General features: G+C 39.4%; 1 protein-coding gene across 4 annotated transcripts in view; it reads right to left on the bottom strand.

Moving 5' to 3' along the window:
• Positions 1-3159: 3159 nt before the first annotated feature.
• Positions 3160-16458, bottom strand: part of LOC138177725 (olfactory receptor 51G2-like) — a 41251-nt gene continuing 27952 nt past the window's right edge. For all 4 annotated transcript variants that reach the window (XM_069108934.1, XM_069108935.1, XM_069108932.1 and 1 more), the window contains one exon: positions 3160-6022. In XM_069108934.1, the coding sequence (XP_068965035.1) occupies positions 4455-5561 (1107 nt within the window). In that variant the 5' untranslated portion in view covers positions 5562-6022 and the 3' untranslated portion in view covers positions 3160-4454. The remainder of the gene's footprint in view (positions 6023-16458) is intronic.

Genomic DNA, 16458 nt, shown 5'->3' with positions numbered 1-16458 from the left:
CTATTTATAATATGTAAAAGTTCTGCCAAAAAAATTTACTATGTTCATAATTCTGACTGTTTTCATGGTTCCCATCCCATCACAAACATGATTAGTTCCCTGGAAATCTAGGACTATTCCCTTCACAAATCAATTTTAGCCCTTACTCCTTAGCAACTTAAGCATTGCCTCCCGAATATGCTTGGACTTGACACTGTAAATGATGGGGTTGAGCACAGGAGGCACTACTAAGTAGACATAGGCAACAAGGGCATGCACAATGGGGGATGCATGCCTACCAAAGCAGTGGATAATGGACACTCCAATGACTGGGAAATAGAAGACCAGAACAGCTAGAATGTGGGAGACACAAGTGTTCAGTGCCCAGGCCCGTTCTTTAGGAGAAGCCAAACCCATAACAGTGTGCAATATGAGTCCATAGGAGAGAGCAATTAGCAAGGAATCCACAAATCCTGTGGACAGAACCACATAAAGCCCATATAGGATGTTGATAGTAATGTCAACACAGTCCCTCTTTATCATGTAAGCAGGGAAGCAGAATGAGTGGGAAAGTTGGATTTTTTCAGGGTAGAAGTTCAGTCTCTTCAGCAGGAAAGGCACAGGGAAGAGAGAAACAGTGTCATGGGGTTTTCTTGGCAGAGATACTGAAGTGCCTTTCCATTTACTTCTCCTTACAGCTCCTATATATTTACTTACTTGTTCATGAATTCATTTGTTTGCTGGTTTGTTTATTATTTACTTATTTGTTTACATATTTTATATCAAGAACTAAGGCAGAATTGAGTGACTTGCCCAGGGTCACAAGGCTGGTAAATGTCTGAGGTCATATTTGAACTCATGACAAGGAGCCTACTGACTCCAGGCCAAGAACTCTTTTCACTGTGCCACCAAGCTGCCCATAGATTATTTTTCAATGTTGCAAAATTATACTTACCTGGGGAGGCCATGTAGCACAGTGAGTAAGAGCACCGGTCCCAGAGTCGGGATAACCTGGGATCAAATCCGGGTTCAGACACTTAGCACACACCCAGAAACACCTGGCCATGTAACCTTGAGCAAGTTACTTAACCTCAATTGCTTAGGGGTGGCCAGGTACACAGCGAGTAAGAGCACTGGCCCCAGAGTTGGGATGACCTGGGATCGAATCCGGGCTCTGATATTTAGCACCACACCCAGAAATAACTGGCCGTGTAACCTTGAGCAAGTTACTTAACCCCAATTGCTTAAAAAAAAAGATTATACTTACCTGTGGATTATCTAGACACCCTGGTTTAACCTATTCCCATGCTCTACACATTGCCTTTCCTGCAAACCTTTTCAAAAAGCAAAGGTGGAAGGATGAGGGAAACATAAAATCTGATATAGATTTTATTTATAAATAGGTCTGTGTAGGGAAGGAAAGTGCTAGATAAATCTATTGAAATTAGAGGATTTTCCATGCATGCCATGCAACCCCACCAATCTGGAAAATAAAGGCCTAGAGATAGTTGTGCAGAAAGCCACTAACCTTAACTTTTACCTAATTATGAAATGCTTCTGATCAGCCTTAGCCTCATACAGGCTTCTTTTCAGCTAAGAAGTAATCTCTGCTCATACCTTATACCTCTATATAAGAAAACCTAACTGAAGCTTCCAGGCCCCTTGAGATTAAGGGATACTTGGGCTGGGAATCTTTGAGAATAGCCTCAGAGGAGATGTTCTCTTCCTAGTAGATTAGCCAGGGGGAACCACGGGTGGGATGGGAATGATGAGAGCCCTGAAGGGAATATTTGGAGGTGATGATTCCACTTTTAGAGGGTGTTGTATATGGAACTAAGGCCTGAGTATGTGGACATTCCCAAAGAGGTTCACTTTATAACTAAGGAGCCCAAAGAGAAGAAAGGCATTGAATCATACAAGGAAAGCTTTAAAGGGGCAAGATTTCAAGCATCATTGATTAGCAGGCAGAGAAACATTTGTGGACCAGAGCACCTTTCCTGTACCTCTCATATCTTATCACCTATATGCCATCTGTTCCTAATCCAGTGGATTCTACAAAAAAGTAATTTATTTCTGATATGACCAATTAACAAATTTACCAAGCAAACAGTCTGTCCTGTACTTCCCCATCCCTTTCCCCCATAGCCTGTTCCAACTTTCTTCCAGGATATGAGGGAGTTAAGAAATAGAAGATACATATCACCTATCCTCAGAGCCTTCAGTCAAACACTGGCACACAGCTATTATCTTAAGGCATCTTTGTTTGACCTATACCTTGGACTGAATTCGATTTCTCTGGAAACTTTCAGGATGGATATGTGAAAGATATTCTTTGTATAAATCTGTACCTTTTATTCCAGTGAAGCCATAATAAGAAAGAAGTTTCATTAAAGTAGTGATTATTTGGTAGGCAGGAATCTTCTTGTTCCTTAATTCAAGACAGTATGGTAATATTGCATTAGTTTGGTAGGCCTGCTTTTGATAATATGGATCCTCAGTGAGCAGGGAGATAAAAAAGTTATTACAAGCTTGAGAAGGATAAGAGTCCCCCAAGAAACTTAAATGAAGTAGATATGGTCTTACCAAATGTAATAATAGTAGAAGTCTATGTGCAGCATTTCCCTGAACTCTCACAACCAGCAAGAATAAGGGTTCCAGTTAATAATATTGATATGGATATTACTTGACTGGAGAGGTCTGATAGGGAACTAGGCTTAGGTCATAGAAATCCTTCCAGCTAAAATTAGTTCTTTGCTTGAATAGCTTGCAGGCCTGTTTTCTATTCCTTTCCATATATAAGGTTTACTCTATCTTTGATAACTTGTGTTAGTCTCAGGCTGCGGTTCTTAACCTTGTTTGTGTCATAGACTCCTATGTGAACCCTAGTGAATCACATGAATCCTTTCTCAGAATAATATTTCTTAAATGTCTGAAATAAAATACACAATATTACAAAGGAAAATAATTATTTTCAATTGCACTTTTCAAATGATTAGAAGGAAGAAAAAAAGAAATTCACAGTTTTTATGAAATCCATTTATGGACTTTCTTGGGAAATCATGGACCCCAGGCTAGATCCCCTAATTTAGGGGATAAATACAATATACTCTTCTGCTAGGGGAATCAAAATGGGCATATTCTCCCCCTCTTTCTTCTTCTCCCAGTTGTGCTACAAAGTAACAGCATCTCACATCTGTTTAATGAGGTAAAACCCTCTACCCCAATACCATTTTACCACCATTATTAATCACACCAGAGAAGGATTTAGACAGCCTCCAATTTTTCTCTTTTTGAACACATGAACAGTGGTGAGTGCAAAGGAATATAGTCAAGAACAAACAATAACAATGACAATACCACCAAAATGAAAGCAGCGTCCACTTTTGTCCGACAAGTGAGGGAAGCAAATGTCCAGATTTCTCCCTCCATTTCTTTTTCCCAGAACTGAACAGAAAAAGGCTAAGTTTGGAAGTAAAAGCTGGAGGGCAGCTTTCTCACCAGTGTGTCCATCTTGCTAGGCAATGCTTTGCTTCTCAGCTTTCCATCATCATTGTCCTACATTCAATAGAAACCAATGCATCTTTGTCCCTCGAGGAATTTACATTCTACTGGTAGTAGCTTAGAATTTGAAGGTTAAGTGCCAAGTTGTTATCTCACAGGAGAGATAACTTTTAGCCTGTAATTTCTTCTGCCCTGGGCATTATTTTGAGAAAGTCTCCTGTTCTAATAAGCCCTTTAAGACTTCACAATAGCTCAGCTGTACAGAAGGGGAGCCTATAAGAGAGGCAAAGGTTGGAGGCACAGGCAATCAATGGTGGTAGAGGCTGGAGTTCAGTTAGGTCTCAAGATATAATAGTTTTGAAATTTGAACTTGTCACAACTTGGAACCAGTAAAGTGATAGAACAAAACGAGAGGGACATTGAATCTATTGACACTGCCAGGTAACCCTTAGGGGTTGTCAGGGTAATGGAGAATTTTCCATCAACAATCCTGATGTAGAAAGCTAAGTCACAGACAGACAATTTATCTTCCTTTCCAAGACTGTTTTCATAATTCCTCATGTTTTCATATTGTTCTGCAGTTTTAATTATTTTCACATGTATTATTTGTTCTTCAAAGAAGCCTTTAAAATATGCAGATGTAATTAATTTCTATTTAAAAATGAAAGAAATTGGAAACCTAAGAGGTTAAGTGATTATATATAATTTTGTAAATGGCAGTCAATACCCATAAGTCAGTACTTTTAAGTCCCAATCTGTTATTCTTTCTACTATACCCCAGTCATTTTTGTTTTTAAACTCATCTACCTTTCCAGCCTGACTGGGTTATTCCTAACTGTACTCCACTCATTCCACCTTTCATTATCACCTAGCAACTCCTAAGTATTTGGTTTGATAACTTTGGAACACTCTTTAGTATTGAAATTGATTGATTTTTTCTCAACTGTTCACTGGATCTAGCTCACATATCCCCATCATACTGGAGCATCTCCAAAGACTAGACCAATGCCTGTTTCATCAGACTGGGAACTTGCCAAGGTTGGGGACTCCATTTGCATTATCTGAACAGAGTATCTTTGGGGGCAGGTAATTGGGGGAGATTTGTGTCCAGTCTGAGTGGGATGAGATGACGCCCACGTGGGTACTCCAGGCTGGTAGAAACAGAGCCTAAGCAGAGTCTTCCAGATGCACTGACACTTGATACTATAGATGATAGGATTGAGAGCAGGTGGCACCAGGAGGTAGGTGTAGGCCACCAAGGCAAGAGGCAATGGACCATGACTCCCAAAACGATGCATGACTGAAAGTCCAATCATGGGCACAAAAAACACTAGGACAGCAGCCACATGGCTCACACAGGTCCCTGCTGCCCGCATTCTCTCGCCCCATGACCCGAGACCCAGAATCACCCTTGCTATCGGGATGTAGGAGAGAATAATGAGGACTGAGTCAATACCAGCTGTAGACAAGATAACAAAGAGACCATAGTGAACATTGACCTCAGTTTCATTACGTGCCAGTTTCATGATATCTGGGTGGAAGCAGAAAGAATGTGTAAGCTTCCGTTGATCATTATAAGTCAGCCTGAGCAACAAGAATGGCAATGGTAGCAATGTGAGAGCTGAGCGAACCAGCACAGCTACTCCCACCCTTGCAACTACTCGGTGAGTTAAGAGAGCAGAATATCTCAGTGGACAGGCAATGGCAGCCCATCGGTCTACTGCCATGGCTAGCAGTACTGATGACTCTGCCACCGAGGCAACATGAATGAAAAACATTTGGGTCAAGCAGACATCGAAGGCCACCTGACTGATACCAAACCACAACAATCCTAATGTAGTAGGTAGTGTGGTGCCTGATAATGCCAGGTCAGTGACAGCAAGCATGGAGAGGAAACAATGCATGGGTTCACGGAGTGATGGATTCCGGGCCACTGCCACTAGGATGGCACCATTGCCTAGAGCAGCTGCAAGGTAGAGAAGGAAGAAGGGAATAGAGAGCCACTTGTGGATATCTTCTCTCCAGGGTATCCCGAGCAGGAGAAAGGCTGGTAGTTGAGACGTTGTGTGGTTGGATGACATGATCTAGTGACTGAGGATGGTGGTACTCCATGCAGAGTAGGTGAGAGAGCTCCAAAGTTTAACCCAGTTTTCTGTGTGTGTATGTGTGTGCTCATCCACATGTGTGCGTGTGTGTGTGTATGTGTGTGTGTGTGTGTGTGCGTGTGTATGTGTGTGTAGAAGGGGGTATCTATTTAGTACCCAGCAATGAAGGACCTTATGGTAAATTCTACACGTAGTTATGAGTTCAGTGACAAGTTGAGGAATATTCAAATGTGAAATTGGATCATGTCAATCTGTCTAGTACTGAACTATAGGACACCTGATAGCCTCTGGCAGCAGGGCTGAGCCAGGGAGGGTTGTTCTACTGATATGAAAGTAGAGTTTGAAAGTGTGACCAATGAGGAAACTTTGGGGTGTCAAATTAGTCAAGATGTTTTCTTCATATACTGTGATGACCTTGCTGTACTGGAGGATGACACCTAGGGAAAAGAGGGACAGTATTAGCTCAATTTGGTTGCTTATTTAATAGAATCATAGGATTAGGGCATTGCAGAGAAACCTAAGACACTCTCTGTTAGTCAACCAATAAACATTTATTAAGTATGTACTATATGCCAGACTCTCTGCTAAGTGATGGGGATACAAAGAAGTCATACGATAATTCCTGCTCTTAAGGAGATCATAGTCTAATTCAATACACAATTATATAGGATTTTCTTCCATAGCATAATTGACAAATTTTCATTACATTTCAAATTGGAGAATTCTAGTGATGGGAAAACTGTTGCTTCTCACAATAGCCCATTCCAGCTAAATCTAACAAAGTAAACTAATTTATATTTACCTAACTCATTCATGTGTCTTGGGGTTAAAGAAAATTCTGCTGTGGATCTAATCTCTGAGATTCTCATTCCCCATGCCTTGAGCTGAAATTACTCAGTAACATCTCCTAAAACCTTTTGTGGTCAACTATTTCCCATGTATCTCAGGCTGTATTCTTGTTTCTCAAGTCACTATAGCCTCTTACATTGTTGTGTCCAAGCAATATCCTTATTCAGAAATTTTCCCTTCTCTCCTTATGGCTTCCCCATCCCATGTTAGAGCAGGTTTTCAATGAATTCTAAGGTGACTCCTTGCTAAATAAACCATACAGATACCCTAACAAGAAGGGGTTAGATCTCAGAATCACAAGATACTTTGGTTCTCTAAATCTCTGATGCTATGATTCTCTGCCATGAAATACATAATTAAAAAAAAATTCAGGGTTCATATAGTCAAACTTGGGCCAAAACAAAAATCCTTTCTACAGTATGGTCCAAAAGTGGCAATCTAGATTTTTCTCTTGAGGCAGCCAATTTTGCTTGTGATTAGTTCTTATTTTTATAGCTATATCTAACTCTCCTCACCTTCAAACCATTTTTATTAGCTTTAACTTCAAGGACCAGGACATACATGTTCAATTCCTCTTTCATATGATGCTTACTTGAAGAAGACATCTGTGAGATTCTTTCTTAAGTCTCCTTTCCTTCAAGTTAAACATCTTAAGTCCCCTCAACTGATCTTTGAATTCCATGAACTGGAGGGAGCCAGTCATCTCCATCGCCATCATGTTGGATGGGTACCAGCACGGCAATGTCCTTTCTAATATGTAGGACCCCAAATTGAATGTAACATTCCTTATCTGGGCCGTTTAGGTCAGAAGATGGTGAGATTTTCGTCTCTCATGTTCATGATATTATGTCTATTAATTGAAGCCCAGTTTGCAGTACTTATTTTGACTTGCCATATGAGTCTTTGGATTTATGAGTTTCAGTCATCCATTCAGTCATTTAATATTTATTAAGTGCCTGCTATATGCAAGGCATTGTGCCAAGTGCTGGGGATACAAATAAAGGCAAAAGACAGTCCCTGCCCTCAAGGAACTTATAGTCCACTGAAATTTCAAGATATTTTTCACATATTGTTATCTAGCCACTTCCGTTTCTTCTTTTACATAGAAATTATGACAGAAATTAGAAAAAAATATTTTGAGCATAAGAGAGGTCAAAAGATATCCTGAGAGACTAAGCTAGTGGGATCATCTTTAATTGGGAGGGTCAAGAAAAGAGTCGTTAAGGAGTATAATCTTGAATTGGATGTTGAAGTTCAGGAAAGTTGCTAGTGAGTGGAGATGTTTGACTTACTCTTCTGACAGCCTTCATCAGAAACAGAGGGAGAATATCTGATGGAACTCCGGATATAGAAATAAAGAAATGGAAATGTTGACTTGATGTCTGGTGAGAACTGAAACTCAGGAGGACTGTGCCTTACCCTTGCATCAAATATTTTGTACTGTTAGAGATGCCAGATGACTTCTGGCTTCAGCGAGCCAGTTTTGGAGCAGGGTGAGTGGGCACAATAGCCAGTCAGGGCAAGGGAACTGTCTCCCTTACCTAATAAGGCAGTTAAGTGGTTCAGGGAATTGTCCATTGCCTGTGGAATTCAGAAAACCAGTAATTCAAGTCCTGCTTCAGACACTTACTAGCTATGTGACCTTAGACAAGTTGCTTAACATATGGTTTCCTCAGTTTCCTCATCTGAAAAGTAGAGATAGCATCTATTTATCTCCCAAGGTGAGAGTTGTTATGAGGACAAAATGATATATTTGTGAGGTGTTTTGCAAACCTTAATGCACTATATAAATACAAATTAATATTCTTATTTATTTCTTTTTTATTGACCTTGAGGATGGTCCCTCCCTGAAGCAGTATATCTCAATCCTCATTCTTGTGACCACCCTTTCAAATCCTTGAGGCTCTTAGCACAGTGCTTCAGAAGAGGGCTATACTAGTATTTCTCAGACATGCGATTTTAACTTCGATCTTCACAACTCTGTATTCAGTACTCTTTAAAATATGCCATATTGTCTTCTATAGTTCCCTATATCTTTCCTCATTTCCTTTTAAGGTTCTACCTCACTCTCCTGGATGACAAATAATGGTTTAACCAGTGAGGCTGAGTAGCATGTTAAGAATAAGGAATTGGGAGAGGAATATATTGGAAGAAGGATAAAGGGAGAGATAGAATAGGGTAAATTATCTCACATAAAAGAGGCAAGAGAAAACTGTTACAGTGGAAGGGAAGAGCAGGAAGGTGAAATGGAATAAGTCAACTTTATTATCATTGGATTTGGCTTAAGGAGGGAATAACATACACACTCAACTGGGTATCTCATCCTACAGGAAAGTAGGGGGGAAGGGGATGAGAGGGAGGATGATAGAAGGGATGACAGATTTTGGGAGAGGGTAGTTAGAAGCAAATATTTTTGAAGAGGGACAAGGTCAAAGGAAAAAATAGAATAAATGGGGGGGGGTGGGAAAGGATGGAGGGAAATATGGGGAAATGCAACATAACTACTATGGAAATGTTTTGCATAACTACACATGTACAATCTATATTCAATTGTTTGTTCTCCCAGTGTGGGTGGGTGAGGAGGGAAGAAGGGAAAGAATCTGGAACTCAAAGTTTTAAAAATGTTAAAAATTGTTTTTTTTTTTAACATGCAACTGCGAAATAAGATATATAAACAATGGGGTATAGAAATCCACCTTGCCCTATAAGAAAGGAAGGTGGCGGGGGGAGGATACAAGAGAGAACATATTGGGGAAGGGGTATTCAGTATACTTGCTATCTTGGGTTGGGGGTAGGGATGAGATGGGGGGAAATTTGTAACTCAATCTTTTGAAATAAATGTTGAAAGCTAAAAAAATAAATAAATAATTAAAGAAAAGAATAAGGAATTAGGAAGAGTAAATCCCATCTAAGAGCTCTGATGTTGAGACAGTTGAGAAAATATCAAGGAAGCTGTCCTGAAGGTCAGTTTTAAAGCTGTTTTCCTCTCCTGAATTGGTAGTGTTTCTTTACCATCTGTAAATGAGTTACTCAGACAGGTGAAGTGCCTTATGTCAAAGGAGGCAGGAAGATGGAAATAGTATTGAAAGACTTTTGTTTCTTTTCCAGCTGAGGAAGGGGTCACAAAGGAAAAGTTATTTAGGTACAATTTTGTGAAGGGATTTAGGTTGACACTCCCATCTCTAGATTGAAGTGACATAGTAGATAGCATGCAGGACCTAAAATCAAGGAAGATCTGAGTTCAAATCTAGACTTGGACACTTACTAACTTTGTGGCCCTCAGCATGTGATTTAACCTATTTCTACTTCAGCTTCCTTATGTAGAAAATGGGAATAATAATAGTCTCTTTCTCTTAGATTCTTTTTTAGATAAAATGAGATTATATTTGTTAAGTGCTTTGCAAACCTTAAAATGCTATACAGATGCTAGTCATTACAATTCTAAATTGCTTTTAAAATTTATGTGACACAAGTGAGTATGTACTTGAAGTTTTTTCCAGGTAATACATGATGTGAGAAAGTAACTGTAGCAGCCCATGCTGGCTCCTGACTTTGTCTTTCTAAGCCGACAAGAGTTGTACGCTATCCCTTTACCATTAACTAGCAAGAGTCTCATAAAAAATGAAAGACGTTCTCAAGGTATTTCTGAAGAATTTAAGTATCTACTGAGAGATATGGGAGACAATGGCACAGTGTGTGTTTCTGTATCAAAGAAGGTTCTGTACTCAGCAAGCAAAGCAGAATTGTAGAAACACAAAGGAAATATGAACTATACAAATCCAGAGGTACTTCCAATCTAAATGTTCTAACAGACACTTGTGCCTGATCTGTGGTAATGGCTTCGAACTTGTATTAGTCTTATCAGTCACAGCCAAACACACTGTACCCAGACTCCAACATTTTGACGTTATTGGCCTTGGAAAAAGGATGAACAACCGCAGTAAGACCATCACCAGCAAGAGCATGTAGATAATAATTTTGCTCACCAGGGGGTGATCTAATCCAGCTGCCAGACCTGGTCCAGACAAGAAAGAACTGACTTGTATGCAAAAGATTATTTTTCTGCCCATGCACAGGTGTGGAAACAGCGTAAACAGCCAGCTTCAAAATGAGCAATAGGCCCATGACTCATTTTAAATGAATCTAAGGTTTCATATAAAATTATTGTTCAGAATTATTTTTTTTTAAATAGGAAGTCTTTCCTGGCTCTACTTTTTGTTTTTGTTCTAGTGCCTTTGTTTTGTTGCTTATTTGCGACTTTTCCTGTATATAACTTGTATGTACACAGCTGTTTGTATATTGTTTCCTGATTGGTTCATAAGATCCTTGAGGACAGGGACATTCTTTGGCCTTTTTGTGTCTCTAGCACTTAACACAGTACCTGGCACATAGTGGATGCTAAATAAATATTTAATGACTGACTACAAATTTATAGGTCTAGAATCCTATCCCTTGCTTTTTGGGAAATTTCCTAGCTTAATTGCTACCCCCTTTATAGTGATATTATTCAGGCAATCAAATCTTCTGTTGTCATATCTTTTATCAGGTATAATAAAACTGCAGAGATATTGAAATGCTCTCTTTGTGAGACACAGTTGTCTCCTCAATCCCCTTTCCTCAACCACTAGTTGTGTAAAGAGAATAAAAGTGGTAATGTTGCTCCAGAGCCAAGTTCTTCGTCCTAGATCAGAACTGAAAGCAATGAGGCAGGGTAGATTCCCAAGGGGTCAGTAAGTCTTCCTAACAGATACTAAGCTTTTCAGAATCTGCTCTGGTTCTCAGTCTAGTCTGGGTTCTCCTCATTAGCCCTGACTGATTTCTGATCCAGTCTAGCTGTCTTATTGCCCCTCTTGGTGCTATCTGTCAGCACATTTCCATCTTTGTTAGGAAGAAAGAAGGCTGATGGTGGGAATAATCCAGAGTAGTCTGACAAGGAGTGGTCTGATATGTCAAAACAAGTTATTTAACAGTAGAAGACAGTGGAGAGCTGAACTGGTTCATTAAGGGTATTAGATTGGGATGGAAGGAAAGTATAGTCAAAGCAAGGATGATGACTTAGGAAAATATGGAGGGGTGGAAACTGGAGGTTGAAGTGAAGATGAAGAATAGTTTCAAAATAGTATGGTATAGGGACATCTGGAATGATAATTTTGATTGTATAAAAGATTTTGAGTCCTTAGATATGGAAGAACGCCTGTAAGGGCTAACAAGTTCAAATTTGTAATTATGCTTGCATATAGATGAGGTGGAATGGAAGAATTGTACATGGAGTTAGAGAAATAGGCCGCGGCAATTGAATATGTTGGCAAACAGGGAAGTTAGACTATTTGAGGGCACACCAAGATGAGATTAGCAATTAGACTAGAAAAGAGAAACTGTGAGACAATCAATTAATTCACTGAGAATATGTCCTAGAGTCAGTAGATGATAGCCAACAGAATATGGATTAGGTGATAAATTTGGATGACATAAACCTCAAAGGAGGAGATGTTGCTGAATGATCAGGGTAAAGGGAGAATCTATAATTAGTTAAGTAGTCTTCTGTTTCCCCTACTGTGACCAGTGGGTTGAGATTGAGGGAGAATGGAGTGTAGTATCAGAGAAACTGAAACACATACTGGAAAAGCCAGGGATTACATGTCATCGATGGGAATACATATTTCCATTTGTGCCAGAAGATGAAAGGAGCAAGAGAAAAGAAGTCTAAAATAAAAAGAAGTATGTTAATTATGAAGTAGGAATAGGAGGGGTAAGAATACTTAGAGTGGGACATGGAGGAGATAGGGTCGAGCGGGATAGAAATAAGGAAATACATGGTAAATATTAGGGAAGGGAATTTAATATTCAGCAGTGTGAAGTTCAATATCACTAGGATAGAAAGATTCAGAAGAGGTGAGAGAATGTTGATCATTGGACAATGAATGGAAGCAGATTCATTAGTGAAGGCAGGCGAATAGATAGCTCAAGCCCTCCCCGAGGCTCAGGCCTTCAATGTCTCAACCTTCGGGAGGGAGTACTGCTGTATCTTAGGGGGTCACCTAATAGAAAATACAAATAGAGCTTGTTAGTGTTGTTTCTTGGGGTGCCTCCAAAAATTCTTCAAGAGAAAAGAGTGACCAGAACAGAATTTATGGATAGGGGCTAGGATATGAATTAGGACCTCGCCAAGGAGATTGAAATGGAGTTATGGTTAGTAAAAGAAAAATGATGAGAGGGTAGCCCATGAAAGTCCTGAATGGTAACAGTATCTAGCAGGAGAAGGTCTTGCTAGATTGGTCAAGGTTGAAAACTGAAGAGATTAAGGATGAGGAATGAGAAAATGCCCAAGTGCTTTATCACTAATCTAGCAGGCAGTTAGGCACCAAGTGTGTTTCCATTTCCCTATATGGAAAGGAGAAAATAATGAATCTCAAGGGCAAATGAGAAGAAAGGAAAATCATCTCCAAAAGAACATCCACAGTTTTCATACAACCTCTCATCCTTTGAAGCATGATTTTGCCTAATCCCAGGGAAAGGAAGATGGTAAATGCCCAGTGAGGAGAAGTAGGGAGATTATCAAGGTCTGTTCACAATTCCCTCTTTAAATTATATATTTTTTCACAATAATTTTATAGTACCTAGAGTCACACAGTCATAAAATAGCAAGTTTGAGGTTTAAATTAAAGTCTGGTTCTCTATTTTTACTATAAAAGGTAATGCCCTATTAGAATGGCCTTGCTATGAAGATGTACCTTGTGGAAATATTTTCTTTTGCAATTAAGAAGCCTTTGGACTCTCCATATATGAGAATTCTCCTTTTTGTCTCCCCTTATCCCTGTAGCTAGGCTGGGTTAGCTACATCCCTGCTGAGTATGGGGGCTGACCTTCTCAGCAGCCTTTCTGAGTCACAGTGAGAACTGAGGCCTAACCTGGTGCTCTAAGATCACCCAGCCAACATAAACATGGCTAAGATTCAGCCCTGGATTTTTACTGTCCTTGCTCCCTAGAGACACTGTTTCACTAGGGAAATTTTCCCTCACAGAAATAAGTACCTGTTTGGCTCTCATGAACCCACTGGTCCAGCACAACTGGGGCCAAAGTCCTCTGGGCTGGTTCAGTTACAAAAGCTCCCAAGAGGTCCCCTCCTCCAGGAAGTCTTTCAGGCACACAGAGAACAAATTTCTGTGATCTTCCCCCATCTTGTAAGATAGTGGGTTCACCATTACTAGTGGTCCTCATTTGCATGTTGAATGACCACTCATTAAGGAGATTGTAGAAGGGGTTCTTGGGGTGTGATTAGATATTCTCTCTTCAGCCCCTTGCAGCTCTGAAACTTTGTCACTATGCTTCTCCAAAGAGAACTCTTTTCTCAAAGGACAACATTATTTGGAAGGGCAAGTTTGTCGTATTAAAATATCTCCCTAAAGAGTATGTAGTCTTTTCCCAGTTGATAAACAAAGGTATCAAAAGATATGAACAGGCAGTTTTTGGAAGAATAAATTAAATTAAAATTTAATTATTAAATTATATAGTCATATAAAATGCTCTGGATCATTATTGTTTAGAGAAATGAAAATTAAAATAATTTTGAGATATTGTCTCACCTATCAGATTGGCTAAAATAACAGGGAAAAATGACAAATGTTGAAGGGAATGTGGAAAATTGGGACAGTAATACACTGTTGGTGAAACTGTGAACTGATCCAAACATTTTGAAGATAAATCTGGAATTATTCTCAAAGAGTTATAAAACTATTCATACCCTTTGACCCAGAAGTACCACTGTTAGGTCTGTTTCTTAAGGGGATCAGGGAAAAACGAAAAGAACTTATACGTTTCAAAATATTTGTAGCAGTTATCTTTGTTGTGGCAAAGAAGTGGAATTCGAGGGCATGCCCATCATTTGGAGAATGGCTAAAAAAAGCTGTGGTATATGATTGTAAAGAAATACTAATATGCTTTATACTATGTTATGGAAATACTGTTTTTATTCCATAAGTTAAATATTAAATAAATAAATAAAAAATGATGAGTAGGTTCATTTTAGGAAAACATGGAAATATTTGAATAAATAATGCAGAATGAAGTGAGCAGAACCAAGAGAACTCTGTATACAGCCACGGCAATATTGTTCAAGTCATAACTATGGACAACTAAAAGGATTGTACATGAAACTGGATCTCTATGGTGAACAACTTGCTTTTCTTTAAGGTAAACTGAATGACCCCTGAAAATTGACCTTCTTCCAGGGTAATTCCTATCATTGCCTCTCACTTTCCTCCCTTTGTAACAGCAAGCACCCTAGCATACCCAGGATGGCTGTTAGTACAGGTTTTTTGATCTGCTTTTCTAAAAGAAAGCAATTCAAAAAAGGGTTAACAATCTTACTTTAGTCAAACATATATATCATTTACTTAGTTCCAGAGGAAAACTTAGCACCCTTAACTTCATAAAATACAAACAGAAATTACAAGTAGAAATAATAGCATAACGACCAACAGACAAGGCTTCTAACCATCTGACCAAATAATAATACATACGTCACAGATCAACAGACAGATCCAAATATATGATCATTACATACATACATAGTTACCAGAGAGAGAAGCACCAACATCTAGGGTTTCAAAGGCAGGGGGGTTCAATGGCTACTCAGAGTCTCATCTGGCCAAATCACATGACTCTTCCCATAAGGTTATATGTGTGTATGTATAGACACATACATACACACATATACATACGAACATATACATGTATGTTATAGATTAAATAATGTATATGTGTTAAACCTGTGCTAGCAGCAATCCTGGGTATGTTACAGTGCTTACTGTTACACACAGTTACATGGTTAGCATGGAATCAATGAGAGCTATTGTTACCATCAGGAGGAAGGTTTGGGGACAAGAGCAGAATTCTGTCACTCCTAGGATCCTTCATCTCAGGGCAGCTTATTCTACCCACCCATCCCTAAACTTACTTTTGATTCAACAGAACTCTAGTTTGGGATGAAAAGAAGACATGAATATGGCACAGGCCTCACCTTATGGTTTCAAATTTGACATAAATGCAGAGATCTGATCTCTTGCCTCAGGACTCTCACCCTAGACATCTTTTCTTTCATGCCTCTAACAGAACGTTTTCCCTACTCTCTAAACAGAAGCCCTCACCTCATACTTCATAAAAAAAACTGAGCCTATGTAATGAGGATGCTTTTCATCTCTCTTACCCTACCATTTCCTTATTCATTCTTGTCTCAGATGAAAAGGGGGTCCATCTCCTTACCACGGACAAGTCCTCTTAATCCAATCCCCTCCCACAAACTGGTTCTACTCTTATCCCTCCCCCCCATTTTTAACTTTGCCTTAGGATGAGGCTACTTGAAATGGGCAGAGAATTGGACTTGGAATCAGGAAACAGATTCAAATTCCCTCTCAGAAATTTTGTGTACCTTAAGCTGTGTTCTTTGGTTTCTTCATTTGTAAAATGAGGAGGTTGGACTTGGTGACCTTTGAAGTCAAATTCAACTCTAAATCTGTGATCCTATCAGCCTATCTACTGTCAGACAATTAATAAACATTTATGAAGCACCTGTTCTGTGCTAGCCAATGTGGCAGGTGAGACATAAAAAACAGAAAGAAGACATAGTCCCTGTCCTCAAGGAGCTCACAATCTGATAGGGGAGACGAGTAAACAAATATGTACAAATAAGCTCTTTACAAGATAAATAAGAAATTATTAAAAGAGGGAATGGACTAGCTTCTTGTAAAGGATACAACTTTAGTTGGAACTTGTGGTTTGTCCTCTGTTCAAGGTGGAACTTAAAGGAAGCCAAAGAAGCCAGTAGGTAAGTAAGGATAAAGGGCATTCCAGGCATAGGGACAGCCTCCTCTTGGCTAAACTCATTGAAAAACATATATACTCTGAGTAACTTTCCCATTTCTTCTTCCTTCTTCTTCTTCTCCTCCTCCTCCTTCTTCTTCTTCTTCTTCTCCTTCTCCTCCTCCTCCTCCTCCTTCTCCTCCTCCTCCTCCTCCTCCTCCTCCTC

This window comes from Petaurus breviceps, unplaced genomic scaffold (assembly GCF_028583685.1).
Source record: "Petaurus breviceps papuanus isolate PSGF00001 unplaced genomic scaffold, PetGlider_PUasm1.0 90444, whole genome shotgun sequence".
Classification (NCBI taxonomy): Eukaryota; Metazoa; Chordata; class Mammalia; order Diprotodontia; family Petauridae; genus Petaurus; species Petaurus breviceps.
This window is presented reverse-complemented; position numbering and strand designations above follow the sequence as displayed.